This window comes from Salmo salar, chromosome 13 (assembly GCF_965601325.2).
Source record: "Salmo salar chromosome 13, fSalSal1, whole genome shotgun sequence".
NCBI classification, from domain to species: Eukaryota; Metazoa; Chordata; class Actinopteri; order Salmoniformes; family Salmonidae; genus Salmo; species Salmo salar.
In genome coordinates, this window is record NC_138303.1 from 89,992,690 (window position 1) to 90,010,435 (window position 17,746).

Consider the following 17,746-nt stretch of genomic DNA (forward strand, 5'->3'; position numbering starts at 1 on the left):
TGATCCCTCATACTGAGGTCGACATTTAATGACTGTCTAGACAGGTAGACACTTGGTTCTTGGATTGGATTGAGAAAAAGTCTATACATCTTTGAAATAGAATTAGAACACATCTGCTTACGGTCAGGTGTTTGGTACTGTAATAAAGTCTAACCTATTACATCTATAAACAGTCAATTTATTAATCATGACCTCATATCATATCATCATTCTGAACAGTCGGAACCTCCTTGCATCTGCAAAAACCCGAGCCTTACTTATGATTCAGTACTACACCAATTGGTTTAATAATTTATTTACTAGCTAATTAATTGGTAACACAGAATAAACATACTCACTTAATACTTTAAAAACAGGTTCCTAGCGGAATGACAATAACATGTCTGCTTGTTACAAAAGAGATGGAGAGGGGGCAGAGAGGGACAGAGACATTTAATCTTGGCACATGTAGAAACTACTCTCACTTACAGTAATCATATACACAAATTCACTCAACCATATCCTACCACCTTTCAGCATGGGGGATGAGAACTGTATCGTTGACTGTCGATTCTGATGAGGACTACAGCAGCTTATTCATAGAGGTTTCTGCCATGTGTCTCTCAGTGTGTCTCCTCTGCTGTAATGGGGACATCTGTTGGTGTGACACCAGAGGGGAGGGAGAGGAGGGCAGAGACATTTCCTACTCTAACTCCTTAATCAGCCATTTGATTTCCCACTACTACACGGCTCCCTGGGGGCTGCAGCTGGGAAGGGAGGACTCCCAGTGTGACAAACACTGGCCAAACATTGAGGCCCCAAAATGGAAAATGGTAGCTAGACGCCAGCCATCACCGGTGCAAGGCTGCTGCTCTGATCAGAGTTGGTCATTACTACAGGGGGGCAAGTGTCATTTTATTACCAATCTAATATTCCCACCCTGCCAATATACTCTGCATGTAATTATCCTCAATGTGTTCTGATGGGCAGAGCACTAAACACATTCTCTCTGCATTTCATAATTGATACTCAGGCCAAAGGGGAGAGATGCATTTTTCATCTGGTCATGTAAAATTGAGGAGACTTCATAGACTTGGTTAGGAGAGGGCTGCAGAGCAGAGGGATACCCCAGCCAAAACAAGTTATCACCTCCACCAAGTCAGTATGCATGGAATATTTCACATGGCAAAGAAAAGCCATCCACTCAAATGTCAACTGAGAGCATTAAGGCCCTCACATATACACATACTGCCTACACACTTTACAGATGTGTGTTCAACCACAGTCTCATAGGTAACAGTCTGTGATCGATTCCGATACAGTTTGATTCCATGCCCAGTGGATATTGTGGTTCAGCATCATCAGCATCAGAGTGGAAACAGCCCTTGAAGGCTAAGTGAAAGGTCTGGTGAATTACTCTGATTTTAAGTACATGTGAGTCTTGCTCTGTACGAGTTCTCCGATGAAACATTACCCTTAAACAAAGATCAATAGCCTTGTCCCTGGGAAGAGAGGTTCAATCTGAGAGAGCCCCACCACAGTCCTGCTGTGATGTATTGATATTTATGTGGTTGGGTTAAACATTTAATTCCAACGGTCAACTGCTCAATAAATGCTATTAAGGAGAAGTAACTTTAGACTGCAGCCGGCCTGGTCCCATCAATGAGGGTTAGTCTACTCTAGACTGATGAGTAGAGTGAGTATCTCCAGAGCACCAAATTACATTACCACTGATGCCATAGGCTGTCATGCTGCCCTGCTGCCCTGCATCCTGTCATTACTGCTGATTTAGTTGCCATGAATCAGTTATGAGTTGTAACCCTCATCATCAATATCATTGATTTACTGTCATACAATTCTGAATACATGATAAATTGCAAATTGAGCCTACCATAATAGGTTAGAGGTTAAGTCAATACTAAGTTTATTAGCAATACCTTATTTTACTCAGTGACATGTCAGTCCAAAGGCATGTGATTAGTGTGGCCTGCCCTAATGCCAAAGTGGTGGTCAAACCTACAACTAGCCACCACTGCCACTAGTGATAATCCTTTATCCGCTTTGGCTCTGTGCGTCAATACCTATTGACCCTTGACTGATAAAGTGGCAATGGTCATTGATGAGATAGGATGTCATTCAAACTCCCATTAAAGCTGTCACTGATGGCAGAGATCAGGACCACATTTCCAGTTGTTTCCCTCCTCTTTCCCCCCTATTTTCTCTCTCTTATGGGGCAGAATAACCAAGGACATTACATCAGCATCTGTTGCCTGAGGCCCCACCATCAGCTAATCTGCCTCTGTGTTTACTGTGGTGCCATTACTTGTAATAGCAAAACAATCAGGCTTTATGGCCCTCTACGATGAAGTACAATGGAATGGAGGCTGCGTGTAATTTAATTCTTAGGGGATTGTCTCTGCCTGCAGCATCCCCACTGTACAGGCTCAACAAATATGAAATGGTGGTATGATAATGGCAATAACTGGGCTCAGTGGAGCCAGTGATAAAGAAAGAATTCAATGGATGACCTAGGGCAGCTGGACTCGCACTCTGCATCTCATTGATTTACTCCAGAGAGAGAGAAGGCGGCGGCTGGCTGGCGCTGGCTGGCTGGCTGGCTGGCTGGCTGGCTGGCTGGCTGCTTCATCATGGTGGAAATGTTAGTGTGGGAGAAATCAGTGTGCTATTTTTATTATAACCTATGCTAGCACACCAAACCTTAAGGCATTTATTAATAAGGAGGTGATTTGTAATTTAAGTTGTATGTGTTGAAATTTGATTGGTATTTGATTAATAATGGTTCAACAGCTGGAGGACAAAACTTGGTTTGTTTGGCCTTCAATATGGTGTTAATAAGTCTGAACCACATTCCTAGAGACAAGCCTTTATAAAACCATTGTTTCTCTACATTTACAGAGAGTCTTGTTAGGCTATGAGAGATATCTAGAGTATAAGCTCTTGAATGCAGTGTCGCAAGCAAATCATTTTCTCTTTATCAGTTCTGTGCTGTTCCTGTAGCATTAATGTAAACAATAAATGATAGTCTTTGAGTGACAAATGTTATTGTTTACTATTGGCCCCCTTGAGCAGTTGTTGATGCGCTGAGGCAGCCAGGTAAGATAATGATTTAACACACTATTACAGCCGGGAGAGTTATGAACAGAGTTGTGTACAGGTTTATGAGGGCATCCTGGGATAAATCATAGTTGCTGCACACTTTAACACCGACTTTAAATCACATCAAATACACTAAACGACTTCCTGCAAAGTATGCCACACTGCACAATGGTGTCAAAAAGTACAATGATGTATAGTACACAACATGAAGAGAGTTAAAGTGAATCCTTAGTAAATAGACAGACACTAAAACCCCTGCCTCTGTCAGTCTTATTGAGTTTGATTGCTGGGGGAGAGCATCGTCTACTTTCAGCACTAATATCCAAATGTCTTCTGGCAGGCAGGGAGAGGGGATGAAGTTAAATTGCCTTCCAAAGTGTACTTTTCCTTAATGCCTTGTGTCGGGCGGCAGAGGGCTGTAAAACTGTTAGCTTTAATGTCGATTTTCATATGCAGCCATGAGAAGAAAGGGAAATAAAGAGCAGTGATTATGCCATTTGAATGGGTTCTGGAATGCTTAACCGTTTTATGTTGCGACAGCGTAATGCTCCCGTGCTCAGTCTCTGCACACTCAACCCCTACAGTGGTTGTCTCAGGTTCAGCATTCTACACTGTGCCTTTTATTCCCATGTCTGGGGGAGCAGAAGGAGGAGGAGGTAGTGACTGGTCTACAGCAGGAGAGCAGGAGTGGGAGCTGAGCTGAGAGTTTTGTTTGAAATGTTTCCACCTGCATGTTGACACAACCTAACAGCTCATTTCCACTCCGACTGTTCCTCCAAATCATATTAATGAGTAAAGGATTGAGTCAGACATACTAAACAGTTGGGATCCTCCACAGGGTCCTTGTCTTTGCTCTCTGTTTTCGAAGCTGGCTGTCACACTTAGCCTACTAGTGCTTAAGGCTCTGTAGACACAGGCTATTTAACATCTTTGTTATCCTCAAAATATTCACTAATGTTGTTATTTAGAAACAGCAATCAGATGAAACAGTCAGATGCAACACATTCTTGGTATCATCACACCTACATATGTAGGATCTTAATTTGAGCCAGTTTGATAAAGCAGGAAATTAATAATCATCAACAGGAAATATGAATTATTATGTAGATTATAATTCATGTACATTTTTGTAGGGGGTGATGCATTTTTCGTATGGAAAAAGTTAAAAAGTATTTTTAAACCTCAAATACATTACAAGTTTTACATTTCATGCATTGCAGTAAAGTTCCCCTGCAACAGGGTGATCAAATTAAGATCCTACATCTGTACAGTAGATCTCTATGAGTTAGGCAAGAGACAGGCATTGTTACTAAATGTTTTTTAAAAATGTTTGTATTTTTTATTTCACCTTTATTTAACCAGGTAGGCCAGTTGAGAATAAGTTCTCATTTACAACTGCGACCTGGCCAAGATAAAGCAAAGCAGTGCGACAAAAAATAACAACACAGAGTTAGTTACACATGGGATAAACAAACGTACAGTAAATAACACAATATAAAAATCTATGTACAGAGTGAGCAAATGAAGTAAGGAGTTAAGGCAATAAATAGGCCAATAGTGGCGAAGTAATTACAATTTAGCAATTTACACTGGAGTGATATATGTGCAGACGAGGACGTTTTATCTTACACCACCTCTGTCTGTCACCATTATTTTAATTTAGGTCCAGTGTTGTTAAAAGTATATTTTTGCTTCCATGGTGTATTTTCAATAAATGCAAGGTTTTGGTGTAATCTGCACTGGACCTCAAGAACCTAATTTCAGAGAGAGAGAGCATGCTGTGCCAGTGAGGCAGAGCAGAGCAGAGTGAGCCTGCGCTCCGACGGACAGAGAGGCCTGTTATATAGCACTCATTAAGGACATGGTTAGCTCAATCCATCATCCACGCCAACTAATGATTGCTACCATACATCCCATGTAGCACCATCCGTTTAAGGACAGGGACAGGGACGCAGAGGAAGTTGAAGCCCATTCATCTTGCTGCGATGGACTCACAGCGCTTTGACAACTGGTACAGAGACAATTCTTCTCCCCACTATCACATTAAAGTACCAGCTCTGAAATGGAACTGATCTACAACTCTACTTTTACCCTGTACACCAAACCTAAATCTCCGTGCCGTAGCTGTGTGTGTGTGTGTAGACTTTGCAGCACACTGAAACGCATTAGCGATTGCAGACAAATCACAATCTATTTGCAGATGTACTTTTAAACTGCAATTAATTGCAGCAGATGGAGTGGAATATTTATAACCCAAGTAGAAATCTGATGACAACAGCCCTGCTCGACCCAATTACAGTACATTCTTCATACACAACATGTACTCTGTCTGTGTGTGTGTGTGTCTACACTGTCCATTGGTTTACTGTATGTATAATTCAAGTGAAATGGTAGCACTGTCATGTCCTGACCAGTAAAAGGGGTTATTTGTTATTGTAGTTTGGTCAGGGCGTGGCAGGGGGTGTTTGTTTTGTGTGGTTCAGGTTTTTTGGTTTATGTTCTACATTGTCTATTTCTATGTGATATCTAGTTTTTCTATTTCTATGTTGGGGTTTTGGTAGGACCTCCAATTAGAGGGAGCTGGTTGTCGTTGCCTCTAATTGGAGGCCTTATTTAGTTGGGGTTTGTTTCACTTGTGTTTTGTGGGTGGTTGTTTCTTGTATAGTCTGTGCACCTTATGGGACTATTTTTGGCGTTTGTTTTGTTTAAGTGTCTTCTCTATATTAAAGTAAAGAAGATAAATATACCTGCTGCATTTTGGTCCACTCCTTATGACGAACGTGACAAGCACTGAGATAACAACTAATTCCACTTCGAACAACCATGGTGAAAAAATTCACAAAGAGAAATAATATCAAACTGGTCATCACTGATTAAATCCCCTCCCTCCCTCTCTCCCTCTAGCCTTCGTGCTGAGCTGTGCCTTCCCTAAGGAGCCAGCCAACGGGGAGGTATCAGTGACTCACCTCCATGCTGGGGGAGAGGCCTACTTTCAGTGTCTGACCGGCTACCAGCTGCAAGGCCCCACCATGCTCGCCTGTCGCAACGCCACTACACCTTACTGGAGTGGCAAGGAGCCAAAATGCCTGGGTAAGAGACAACAACACTGCTTCCTTCCTGCCAAACATACACACAGACACAGATGCACAGACACACACACAGACTTCAGCTCATCAACTTCCAGGATCCATTCATCTGCTTACTGAGAACCAATGGGAAATTATAGTAACCCCTCAGAGAACACCACAGAGACTGACAACTGAGGAAAATAACATTTCAGCTGAATGATTAAAGTAATTAAACTCAGTTTAAATGGACTGGGTGTTATTTGGCACCCACTGCCCAGAGGTTAATTGGGGTTTATTGTGTGCTCTATTTGGTAGGCCTATCAGGTGTCTGGCTTACTGCTGTGCGACTTTAATTCTTTCTCTGTAACCCGCATCCCCTGCTATTCAGGCTGTTTAATATAAATCCAGGGTTAGGGGCAATAGTGCAGTTGTAAACAAACATGCCCTTGTTACTTGAGCGACTAACATGTCTAGCCTACTCTTCTTCACAAAGAGTGTTTCCCACAATAGTTGCATAGTATGGGGAAATAGTACATGTTCATATATGAATAGCAGGCCTGTGCCCTGTGGTACCACATATTTGTCATAAGTCACGTCATAAGAAAATAAAATGTTTTGGTTGCACTCGCACACCGATTCATTCCCTCCACACTACATATTACTCTGTTCCATTCATGGATTTGTTCATTAAATGTTACTACAAAAATTAATCATGGTAAGCAATTAAATCGATATGATTAAGCTAAAATCAAAGTAAATGCTTACCTTGTTTTCCTTGCATGCTACCAAGGGGGTATATTTTTCCGGTGCGCGCAAGGTGTGTCAAACATAAGTGTGTTCGAAAGTTCAATATTTAAACCAGAGCCATATATTTAGAGAGTTTGTCTAACTTTTAGATTTTTTTGCATTTGTCTAATTCTAGACATGGTTACATTGCATTATTTAAATATTCCCCATGTACTGTTAATGGGGTGCTAACATAAAGGAGTTAAGAATGTAAGCTCACTCCACAGCTAGGTTTAAACGTTGATATTTTTTGGATAGCTCATATGGTCGGTATGTTGTCAAGGAGGGTGGTCACGTGTGTCTGCAAGCAGAGGATCAGTAGTTCCAGTCCGGGATGGGGACAGGGACAGTGGAGGAAGATATACTGTTAGCAGCACAGTCATGGTTTCACTGGTGCCGTGACCCGGATCTGCAGTTGCGCTCAGCTCAACACTATGGTTGCTGTGGAATAAGTTTTATGGGTGAATGTAGCACATGGGGATGTGTGAAACGTGCTCCACCTAATTGCTAACTTTTCGGTGGCGCCAACTGATAAGATGCTTTGGGAGGGCGGTCACGTGTGCTAGGAAAGCAGAAGTCCTGGGTTTGAGCCTCGGTTTGAGCTGAATCAGGAGGAAGTGGTACTTGCTAAAAGCAGCATGACATCTGTTATACTAGCATGGCTGCCATAGAATTTTGAAGTGTCATGTAAATGTATCATGATGCCCATTCTAGTCATTCATGTATTACACTAATATGATTGCCATAGAATGTTGTAGGGCAGTGGTATTCAAAAAGCAGGGACCCCATTTTCTTAATAATCACATCAACAAATAACCTTCAATTCAATATATTTACTCAATAAAATTGAACTTTTCAAATGTCTAATCTTTCTCAAAAGCGTTTTGTGTGTTGTCCCATACAGCCCCCCCACCTCTCTGATTCAGTGGGGTTGGGTTAAATGCGGAAGACACATTTCAGTTGAATACATTCAGTTGGACAACTGACTAGGCAACTGACTGACTTTCCCTTTCTATAAAATAATCTGTACTCTAAATTTTTTGTTCCAAATGTTTTAGTTTTTGTGTTTTGGTTTATATGCCAACCCCACTGTGACCCCGACTTTGAATACCACGTTGTGTAGGGTCATGTAAATACATCATAATGCAGAAACCTCAATGGCCCAACTCTTTAAATACATGGCTCTGGTTTAAACCAACCCTGAGACAAATGCTGAATTGCAATTGGACAATATCAGGCGCATGAGCAAAATCGGGACATTCCAAGGATCCCACCTAAAACAAAAATGTTCTGTTGTAGCCAGACATGGAAGGGTGTGGCTATACTTCCTGCTGTATGGCCAAATTGCTGTCAGGAATGATTGAGGCCTATAGTTTATGTTGTTAGTGTTCTGACTTATGTTGCTCTTCATCCTGTTTATAATTTGTAAATATTGTGTGGGCATAATTAAGGCAACTCTTTATATGCACTTTGCAAATAATAGCACTCAGCGCGACGGCCTACCTCACAACACGTAACGCCCATGCCTCCCTGTATAGTAATGATACAAGCTACTTCCTACTGGGCACAGACGTCAGTTCAACATCTAGATTTGATTTACATTTGGTTAAGTTGTCAACTAACATGAATTCAACATGAAATCCCCCAAAAATTCACCATGTCATTGGATTTAGTTTAAAAGTTGGGTGAAAAAGGATTAAATTATTTTACGTTGATTACTTTTCTCAATCAGTTTTCCACTCTGATTCAGCGTCATCACATATATTTTTATTTGTTGAAATGACATTGATTCAACCAGTTTTTGCCCAGTGGGTTAGGCCTAAGGTGAGCTTTTACAACATCTCAGTCTAGCATCCTCGTTTAGGCCCAAGTTGATTGGTTGTGCTGAGAGCCCTGGTCTGTTAGTGTCTGATTACCAATATGGGGAGAGGGAGCAGTGCTATGGAGACGAGAGGGCTAAACCAGTCCATTTGGACCTGGCTACACTACACTAATTAGTAGTGGGCTGCATGACTATCCTTCACCTGCTCTCAATTAGCACCGTCTCTTCTGCCAGCCTCACTCTCACTCCCAACAGCTGTTCTGCACTGATACTGTTCTGCTGCTCTGCTCTCCTCACTAGTTGATAACACACAGATACAGTCAGTCAGTCCCATAGAGATAGATAGAGGACTCCAGTGGCCAAAAGCCCATTTTAGCATGGGCAGCACCATTGAGGACTTTCACCATTTTGAAGTAGTCAACTTGGTGGGACTTCCTATGGGTAAAGGAAGGATCACATAATTCCATCCAGGTCATCAGGAGGGATCAACCAATGAATTATATTCATGACAAAAAAAAAATCCATAACTGCAGGTGGCAGTAAATCGGCAACTTTATATCTGTTCAAACAACACACTCTAGGTGGCAGTATGCACCGAAGAAATGGAAGAAGAAAATTGACTACTTCAAAATGTAGATGGCCTCAGTTGCGTTGCCCATGTTCTCACAGACGCCATAATGTGACAGATACAATATTGATCTTAACTATCTATATGGTCAGTCCCTGGTGAGACCTATTCGCCAGACCACTGCACAGCTCCAAACATTCTCACTCTCTTTCAGCACAGGGATGGAAATGTTCTTCCTCCAAATCCCATGTACTGTGGTATTACTCAGCAAAGAGAGAGCAGAAAACAAATACTGTTTTTGAAATTAAGGGACATTTAAGCTGTTTTATGTCTCTCTTTTTCTCTGAGTTTTACCCTTCCCTCCCTCTCTGTCGATCTCATTCTCGCTCTTATCCAATCCATTTTCAATGCAGCTTCCTGTGGTGGGATGATAAAAAATGCCACGTTGGGCCGTATCGTCTCTCCTGGTTTCCCTGGCAACTACAGCAACAACTTGACTTGCCATTGGGTCCTGGAGGCTCCTGAAGGCCATCGGCTTCATGTTCACTTTGAGAAAGTGGCTTTGGCTGAGGATGATGACAGGTAGAGTACACATACAGCTGGATGGAAGCAGATTCGGAGTGTGTGTGTGTGTGTGTGTGTGTGTGTGTGTGTGTGTGGTGTGTGTGTGTGTGTGTGTGTGTGTGTGTGTGTGTGTGTGTGTTTGAAGTTATTTTAACAGGGACAGTGCACATTAATCAATGTTTCAGTAAAAGTGCCGGTTTAGCCAGTCGGCTAATTTTCAACTGCAGTCCCTGGACAGGGACAACATAGTACAAGCAACACGTAGCATGCAGACAGAGCAACATAACATAAAAAGCAACAAAACAAAATATGTAAAAGTAACTAGTGTTTCCACACTTCACAAGCGTCAGACAAAAGACAACATGGAGAGCTGCAATACACAGCTAGGGATTATGTTCACAAATCTGATTGGCCTTTAGCCATCCATATCTTTATGTTTTTTGTGAAGGTGCGATAGGTGGTGCAGTTATGTGTGTCTGATGGCTGTGTGTTCCAGACATGGGAAGCTCTCACAGAGAAAGCAGATTGACTAAAGGTGCTTTTTCTTAAGGGAACTATATAGTTACCTCTCATGAGTTAGGCAGTATGTTAAGTGGGGGAGTATCATAGATTTGAAGTACAGTTTTACTACCTCTGTAGTCAAACAATTTTTGTATGAATCGGAAATTAGATGGGTTGAATTTGGTTATTTGCGTTACCTTTTTCACCTGCTTTTAAAAGAGAGGTTGGAATCAAATATGATGCCAAGGTACTTAAAATCAGATACCGCCTGGATCTTCTCCTCTGACACATAGACATCTGGCTCAGTAGCATCAATTGCCCTCTTTGTGAAGAACATGCAGACTGTTTTTTTTCACATTTAGATGCAAACATGAGTCCCTGACTGAGCCAATTTGTAACCTGGACCATTACAGTAGTGAGTTCTTGTGCAGCTTGTTGTTTGCTCTTTGCATGCACATATATCACTATATCATCTGCATACATTTGAACTTCAGACCCAGTACAAACAGAAGGCAGATCATTAATGTACAGGCCGAACAGGAGGTGCCCCAGTATTGACCCTTGGGGCACGCCCACATCATAGCTGAGAATGGGTGACAGCTCATTGCTCATTCTGACACGCTGGGAACTGCCTTCAAGGTGTGATTTCATCCATCTCAAGGCATCGGGGAAAGGTGTGAGAGTGTGTGTGTGTGGGGGGGGGGGCTCAAATGGTGGGAAGCTTTCATTTGTTGCTAATTAGTTGCCAGTTGGACTAGATGCAGTGCCTTGCAAAAGTATTCACCCCACTTGGCATTATTCCTATTTTGTTGCCTTACAACCTGGAATTAAAAGATATTTTGGGGGGGGTTGTGTCATTTTATTTACACAACATGCCTACCACTTTGAAGATGCAATTTTTTTTAATTGTAAAACAAACAAGAAATAAGAAAACTTTAGCGTGCATAACAATTCACCCCCCCAAAGTCAATACTGTGTAGAGCCACTTTTGCAACAATTACAGCTGCAAGTCTCTTGGGGTATGCCTCTATAAGCTTGGCACATCTAGCCACTGGGATTTTTGCCCATTCTTCAAGGCAAAACTGCTCGAGCTCCTTCAAGTTGGATAGGTTCCACTGGTGTACAGCAATCTTTAAGTCATACCACAGATTCTCAATTGGATTGAGGTCTGGGCTTTGACTAGGCCATTCCAAGACATTTAAATGTTTACCCTTAAACCACTCGAGTGTTGCTATAGCATTATGCTTAGGGTCATTGTCCTGCTGGAAGATGAACCTCCATCCCAGTCTCAAATCTCTGGGAGACTGAAACAGGTTTCCCTCAAGAATGTCCCTGTATTTAGCACCATTCATTATTCCTTCAATTCTGACCAGTTTCCCAGTCCCTGCCGATGAAAAACATCCCCACAGCATGATGCTGCCACCACCATTCTTTACTGTGGGGATGGTGTTCTCAGGGGGATGAGAGGTGTTGGGTTTTGTGCCAGACATAGTGTTTTTCTTGATGGCCAAAAAGCTCAATTTTAGTCTCATCTGACCAGAGTACCTTCTTCCATATGTTTGGGGAGTCTCCCACATGCCTTTTATCTGGCCACTCTTCCGTAAAGTCCAGCTCTGTGGAGTGTACAGCTTAAAGTGGTCCTATGGACAGATACTCCAATCTTCGCTGTGGAGCTTTGCAGCTCATTCAGGGTTATCTTTGGTCTCTTTCTTGCCTCTCTGATTAATGCCCTCCTTGCCTGGTCCGTGAGTTTTGGTGGGCGACCTTCCCTTGGCAGGTTTGTTGTGGTGCCATATTCTTTCAATTTTTTAATAATGGATTTAATGGTGGTCAATGGGATGTTCAAAGTTTCTGATATTTTTTATAACCCAACCCTGATCTGTACTTCTCCACAACTTAGTCCCTGACCTGTTTGGAGAGCTCCTTTGTCTTCATGGTGGCGCTTGCTTGGTGGTGCCCCTTGCTTAGTGGTGTTGCAGACTCTGGGGCCTTTCAGAACAGGTGTATATATACTGAGATCATGTGACAGATCATGTGACACTTAGATTGCACACAAGTGGACTTTACTTAACTAATTTTGTGACTTCTGAAGGTAATTGGTTCCACCAGATCTTATTTAGAGGCTTCATAGCAAAGGGGGTGAATACATATGCACACACCACTTTTCCGTTTTTTATTTTTTTATACTTTTTTTAATCAAGTTGTTTTTTTCCATTTCACTTCACCAATTTGGACTATTTTGTGTATGTCCATTACATGAAATCTAAATAAAATCCATTTAAATTACAGGTTGTAATGCAAAAAAATAGGAAAAAAACGCCAAGCGGGGTGAATACTTTTGCAAGGCACTGTATGACAGGTTTTACATCCAGTTGTCAGAACGTGATGCAACACTGGGTAACAACGCCTAACTTTACTCCATATATTGCTCAAGGACATGTTTGCTTAGCCTAGGTGACTAAATCCCATATGTGAGTGATTTGGATGGAATTGATACAGCTTTATGTCATTTCAAATCATTGACTGTATTCACTCATGCAAATTAATTGAGGGACAACACAGGCCAGTCAGACGTGGGGAGCCGAGATTTAATTACATTTTTGTACCATAACTACTGTCTCAAGGCTATGTAACAAATGGACATTTAATGAAGCCGCTGGCTGCTGAGTTGATGAGAATGTTATCACAGGTTTATTACAGCCAATGATGAAACACTGAGCGCCACTTAAGAACCACTCACCACTCCCTTTTGATGTTTCTCTTAGTCCTCAATGACAAGTCAATGTGTCCCATTTTCCTTTCTCCCTTTTTATTATGCAATGTTTTTGACTGTTTTTTTAGACTCCTAATAAAGAATGGGAACAACATTGACTCCCCTCTGGTGTATGACTCCTATGAGGTGGAGTACCTGCCCAATGAGGGCGTGGTGAGCACAGGACGTCACCTCTTTGTAGAGTTCACCACAGACGGGACTGTCACTTCCACGGGAGCAGCCATCAGATATGAAGGTACTGATGCAATGCGTGTGAGTGTGTCTCATGTGTGTGTTGATTACATTAACTTAATAGAATTATACTAGAAAACATGCTTCAAAGAATCAACACTGATATGTCTTTACCTTTTCCTAAGGAAGGTGAAATTGAGGGTTGATGTTGACTTAATATAACAAAGAATCCACCTGTGGGATTTGTATCCCGCAGCTTTTGCGAAGGGCACATGCTATGGGCCCTTTGTGAAATATGGCAACTTCACCAGCAGTAACACGGCTTGCGGTGTGGGTGCAGTGGTGGAGTTTGCCTGTGACCCGGGCTACACTCTGGAGCAGGGCTCAGTCATCATCGAGTGTGTGGATGCAGAAAACCCCCAGTGGAACGAGACAGAGCCAGCCTGCAGGGGTGAGTCCTCATTCCATTACAAACCCAGTCCACAGGATTTCATCAGCTCAAGTTTGGCTAATTCTCTATCAGCAAATTGAGTACAATCTAGGAACCCCAGCCACAATAAACCCAGCTACCCCAGTCTCCCAAGACCTGAGTTAGGGGCCAGTGCACAGCTTTAGAAGCCAAAGCCCAGTTTTATTCATTCTCTCCCTGCTTATCTCTCTCGTTCACCATCCTTGTCCCTCTCTCTCTCCCTCTTTATCAGCAACTGGAGTACGATCTAGGAACCCCAGCCACAAAGACCTAGGGATACCTCTCTCTCCCCCACAGACACACACTGACCTCTAACCCTTGTTTTATCCACTTTTCCCTGGCGCTGTCCCACACCACACTACCCATGATTTTATAGCTCTTCGGCAAAGGTAGAAATGAAAGGATTTAATTTCTGCTGTTCAGGGCTAGAGAACTGTATTTTTCAGCGTTAGCAGTTTGTAACAGTTCTAGCCCAACACTCTTAGGCTCCCTCAAGGAGCGTGGAAAGTCATTATGAATGGTATACTGTTCAGCAGTGATACTCTTTCACGACCGTCTTTTCTTTACCCCTGTGAATTCACATGGCTTTTAAAAGATGTTCCACAGTCCCCAGACCAACATCAAAACCAGAGATTATTAAAATATCATCAGCTCAGCTGGCACTGACAGTTAAGATTTTCAATCACTGATCACTTGTTTTTCCTATTTGAAGATGGCTATACTGTGAGTACTGGGCGTACACTGTGTCCGTTTGTATGTAGGTGTTTGTCTTTGTTTACTTTTTGGGAGTGTTGGCCATGTATTAATGTGTTTCTCAGTATTTGGACTTGACTGTGCTTATGTGTGTGTCCCAGCTGTGTGTAGTGGTGAGATCACAGATTCAGCCGGGGTGGTTCTCTCTCCAAACTGGCCAGAGGCCTACGACAAGGGCCAGGACTGCATCTGGGGCATCCACGTGGAAGAGGACAAGAGGATCATGCTAGACATCCAAGTGTAAGTGCCAGCTCTCTGCTTCAATAGCAGCAGAGGTCACACTAAAGTTCAAATCAACCTCATATCATTTAAGGTCATAGCCTGCTTTTCTTCTTCATTAACATTTTAAAGAGTAGATAGATCTATTTCAAGTCATGCTGCATAGGGTAAGAGGCATTTTCACTACATACACAAACACTCACATACCCTTGCACATACACACTCTCAAACATAGGCAAAAGAATACTGCAAGTTCAGGAGGCAAAATCTCAGAATGTAGAACTATCCTAAAGGGAAAGCATTGCTACTGATGTTGTAGTCAGAAATTAAATCTATGTTTTCATCCAGTCCATTGAATATTCAGCACAGCTTCCAGCACACTCTGACCAGATTAGCCAGTAAGCCTCCATGCTCTCCCTTTCCCTGGTGTGTGTCTCAGAGTTGGCTTTCAAAATATGCTCTGGCAGTGAGACCACTCCGAGCCACTTATCCAGCTCTCTCAACAACGTTAATTCACCACTTAAACACACACAAACACTCCTGCAGCACTTTCAGTAGGCCTCGGCCCCTCCAATAGTTTTTTTGTGCTCTGCTGATCCTCTGCTGTCTCTTCAGAGCACTCTGCCAAGAGAATGGACCAGTTTAGTTGGACATGATCAGAGAGCCTGCCTGCCTCCCTTATCTTCCTGAGTGAAGTCTCTTTAAAGTTTCACAAAGTTTCACACTGTGTGCGTGTGTGCACATGCATATGTAATGTTTACTCTTTGGCAGTCAAACAAGTTCATATGGGTTTCATACGCTAGCTGCATGCTGTCCACAGAGAATATAGCAGCTTAACTCCCATGAGATTGTATAAGGTACATATTTCTTCTCATCATATGTGAATCATGTTTTTGCCTGAAGCAGTAGCACAGGAGCATTGAGGAAAGGTCTAAGACACTGCATCTCAGTGATAGAGACGACACTACAGACCCTGGTTTCGATTCCAGGCTCTATCACAACCGACCGTGACTGGGAGTCCCATTGGGCTGCGCACAATTGGCCCAGCGTCATTAGGGTTTGGCCGGGGTAGGCCGTCATTGTAAATAAGAATTTGTTCTTAACTGCCTTGCCTAGTTAAATAAAGGTTAAATATAAAAATGTTTAAATAAAAATACTACAGTTTACTATAGAAAGCTACAGTTTATATTAGAATACCACAGTACTTACTATAGAATTCTGTAGTAATCTGTAGTATACTGTAGAATACTATACTACACACTATAGCATCCCTCGATCATGTGTATTTTGCATACTCTAGAATACTTTAGTAAATACTACAGTATTATCAACAACAAACTGTAGTAAATACTACAGAAATATCCGCAAAAACACTACAGTCCACAAAAACAAGATTAAAAAAATACTCCAGTATTGCATTTGCATTTATCCTGCCCATTCCCCTCCCCCATATCACAATTTGTGCCACCCATAAGTAAGAAACCTACATGCAAAGTATAAATCATAAATTGTGTTTCCTACAGGTTATTGAAGAGAGTAGAAGTTATTCCAGACCTGTCTATAGGTTATGGAGAATGTGCACTTTCAGCATTTCACCATTAGGTTTCCTCAAGGAGAATCCCCCTCACTTCTATGCCAAAGATACTAAACAAAAACACTTTAGTAAATACCACAGTAATGTCGCTAAAAACACTACAGTAAATATGACAGCGTACTACAGTCTGCAAAAACACTACAGTAAATGCTACATTATACTACATTCCGCAAAAACACCAAATTAAATACAGAAATATTCTAGTCTGCAAAAAACAACAGTAATTTGTACAGTATACTACAGTAAATAATACGGTATTCACTTTAGTGTTTTTGTAGACTTCAGTCCTCAAAAGTCCCAAAAAAAAACACTACAGAGAATACTATAGTATTCAATCTCCTACCATAGTATACACTATCATGGGGGGACATTAAGCATGCAGGAATACTAAATCAAATATTTGTATAACTAAACCAAGATAGACCAGAGCCTGTCGTTTCCAATAGGACTAAATTAGTCATAGTGGGCAGAACAAGCAAGGAGGTGGGCAGAGCAAAGCACCAGCTAGCCAGATCCTATTGGCCCGTTCTAGCATCATCTGCATATTTCCATTAGGGAACGCCTACTCAATTCGCCTTTGCACTCCTTCTAAACAACACATTTTTTTTAAACTTTGGCAAAGGGTAAAGTCAACTAAACTTAGTCCACTCTGTCCATAACATATTTTATTTTTGGAAACAGAAAACTGTATTGAGATCAAATGTTTCAACAGTGAGAAAATTAGCAGAATCTATCTTCTCACACTTCCTCTCACTACCATTGATTGAAGGGCTGCTGCAGTGTCTGCTTGCCTGCTGTCAGTACATTAGTCATGCAGACATACAGTCATTTGCTGTCATGATTAATATCTGCTCATTTGTTATCATCTGCCAATCCATTGTTCCATCATTATGTTATTTCATTAGGGTAATAGATGTCACTGCCAATGCTGTCTGATTAAACTGTTGACGTAATAACGTCTGAGATGCTACAACATGTAGGCTGGCAGACATACCATCATTATCTGCTACTTTTCATCAGCATGTACATTGCTTATATTCTTATGTAGTGAGTGAGAATTGTCTTGAAAGTTGTAGAAAATTAGTGAAAAGAGCACTGGTCCTTTAAGTTTCCTCACAGCTCAGCAGCCATCAAGGAGATGGAGAGCGAGAGAGAGACTGATAGAGAGGAGAAACAGATGGAAGGGACCTTGGCCTCCTCCTCTCATGGTCAGTCTTTCCCAGCATTCTCCCTGCTGGGCAGAGTGAAGCTCACACAGTGGTGCACCGCAGAGGTCCCTCCCCCCAACCCGAAACCGCTAACTTCCTACAATTCTACACATGGGGCAAAGAGAAAAATGTGCAGTTTTATAGCTAATCTCAT

General features: G+C 41.9%; 1 protein-coding gene across 2 annotated transcripts in view; it reads left to right on the plus strand.

The window, feature by feature from the left end:
- LOC106568079 (seizure protein 6) overlaps positions 1-17,746 on the plus strand; it is a 267,843-nt gene that overhangs the window by 211,442 nt on the left and 38,655 nt on the right. For both annotated transcript variants that reach the window (XR_014380182.1, XM_082960429.1), the window contains exons 5-9: positions 6,001-6,186; positions 9,754-9,922; positions 13,247-13,413; positions 13,606-13,800; positions 14,673-14,811. Coding sequence is in view for 1 of the 2 variants with exons in the window: in XM_082960429.1 (XP_082816555.1) it covers positions 6,001-6,186; positions 9,754-9,922; positions 13,247-13,413; positions 13,606-13,800; positions 14,673-14,811 (856 nt within the window). In the remaining variant the exon portion in view is untranslated. The remainder of the gene's footprint in view (positions 1-6,000; positions 6,187-9,753; positions 9,923-13,246; positions 13,414-13,605; positions 13,801-14,672; positions 14,812-17,746) is intronic.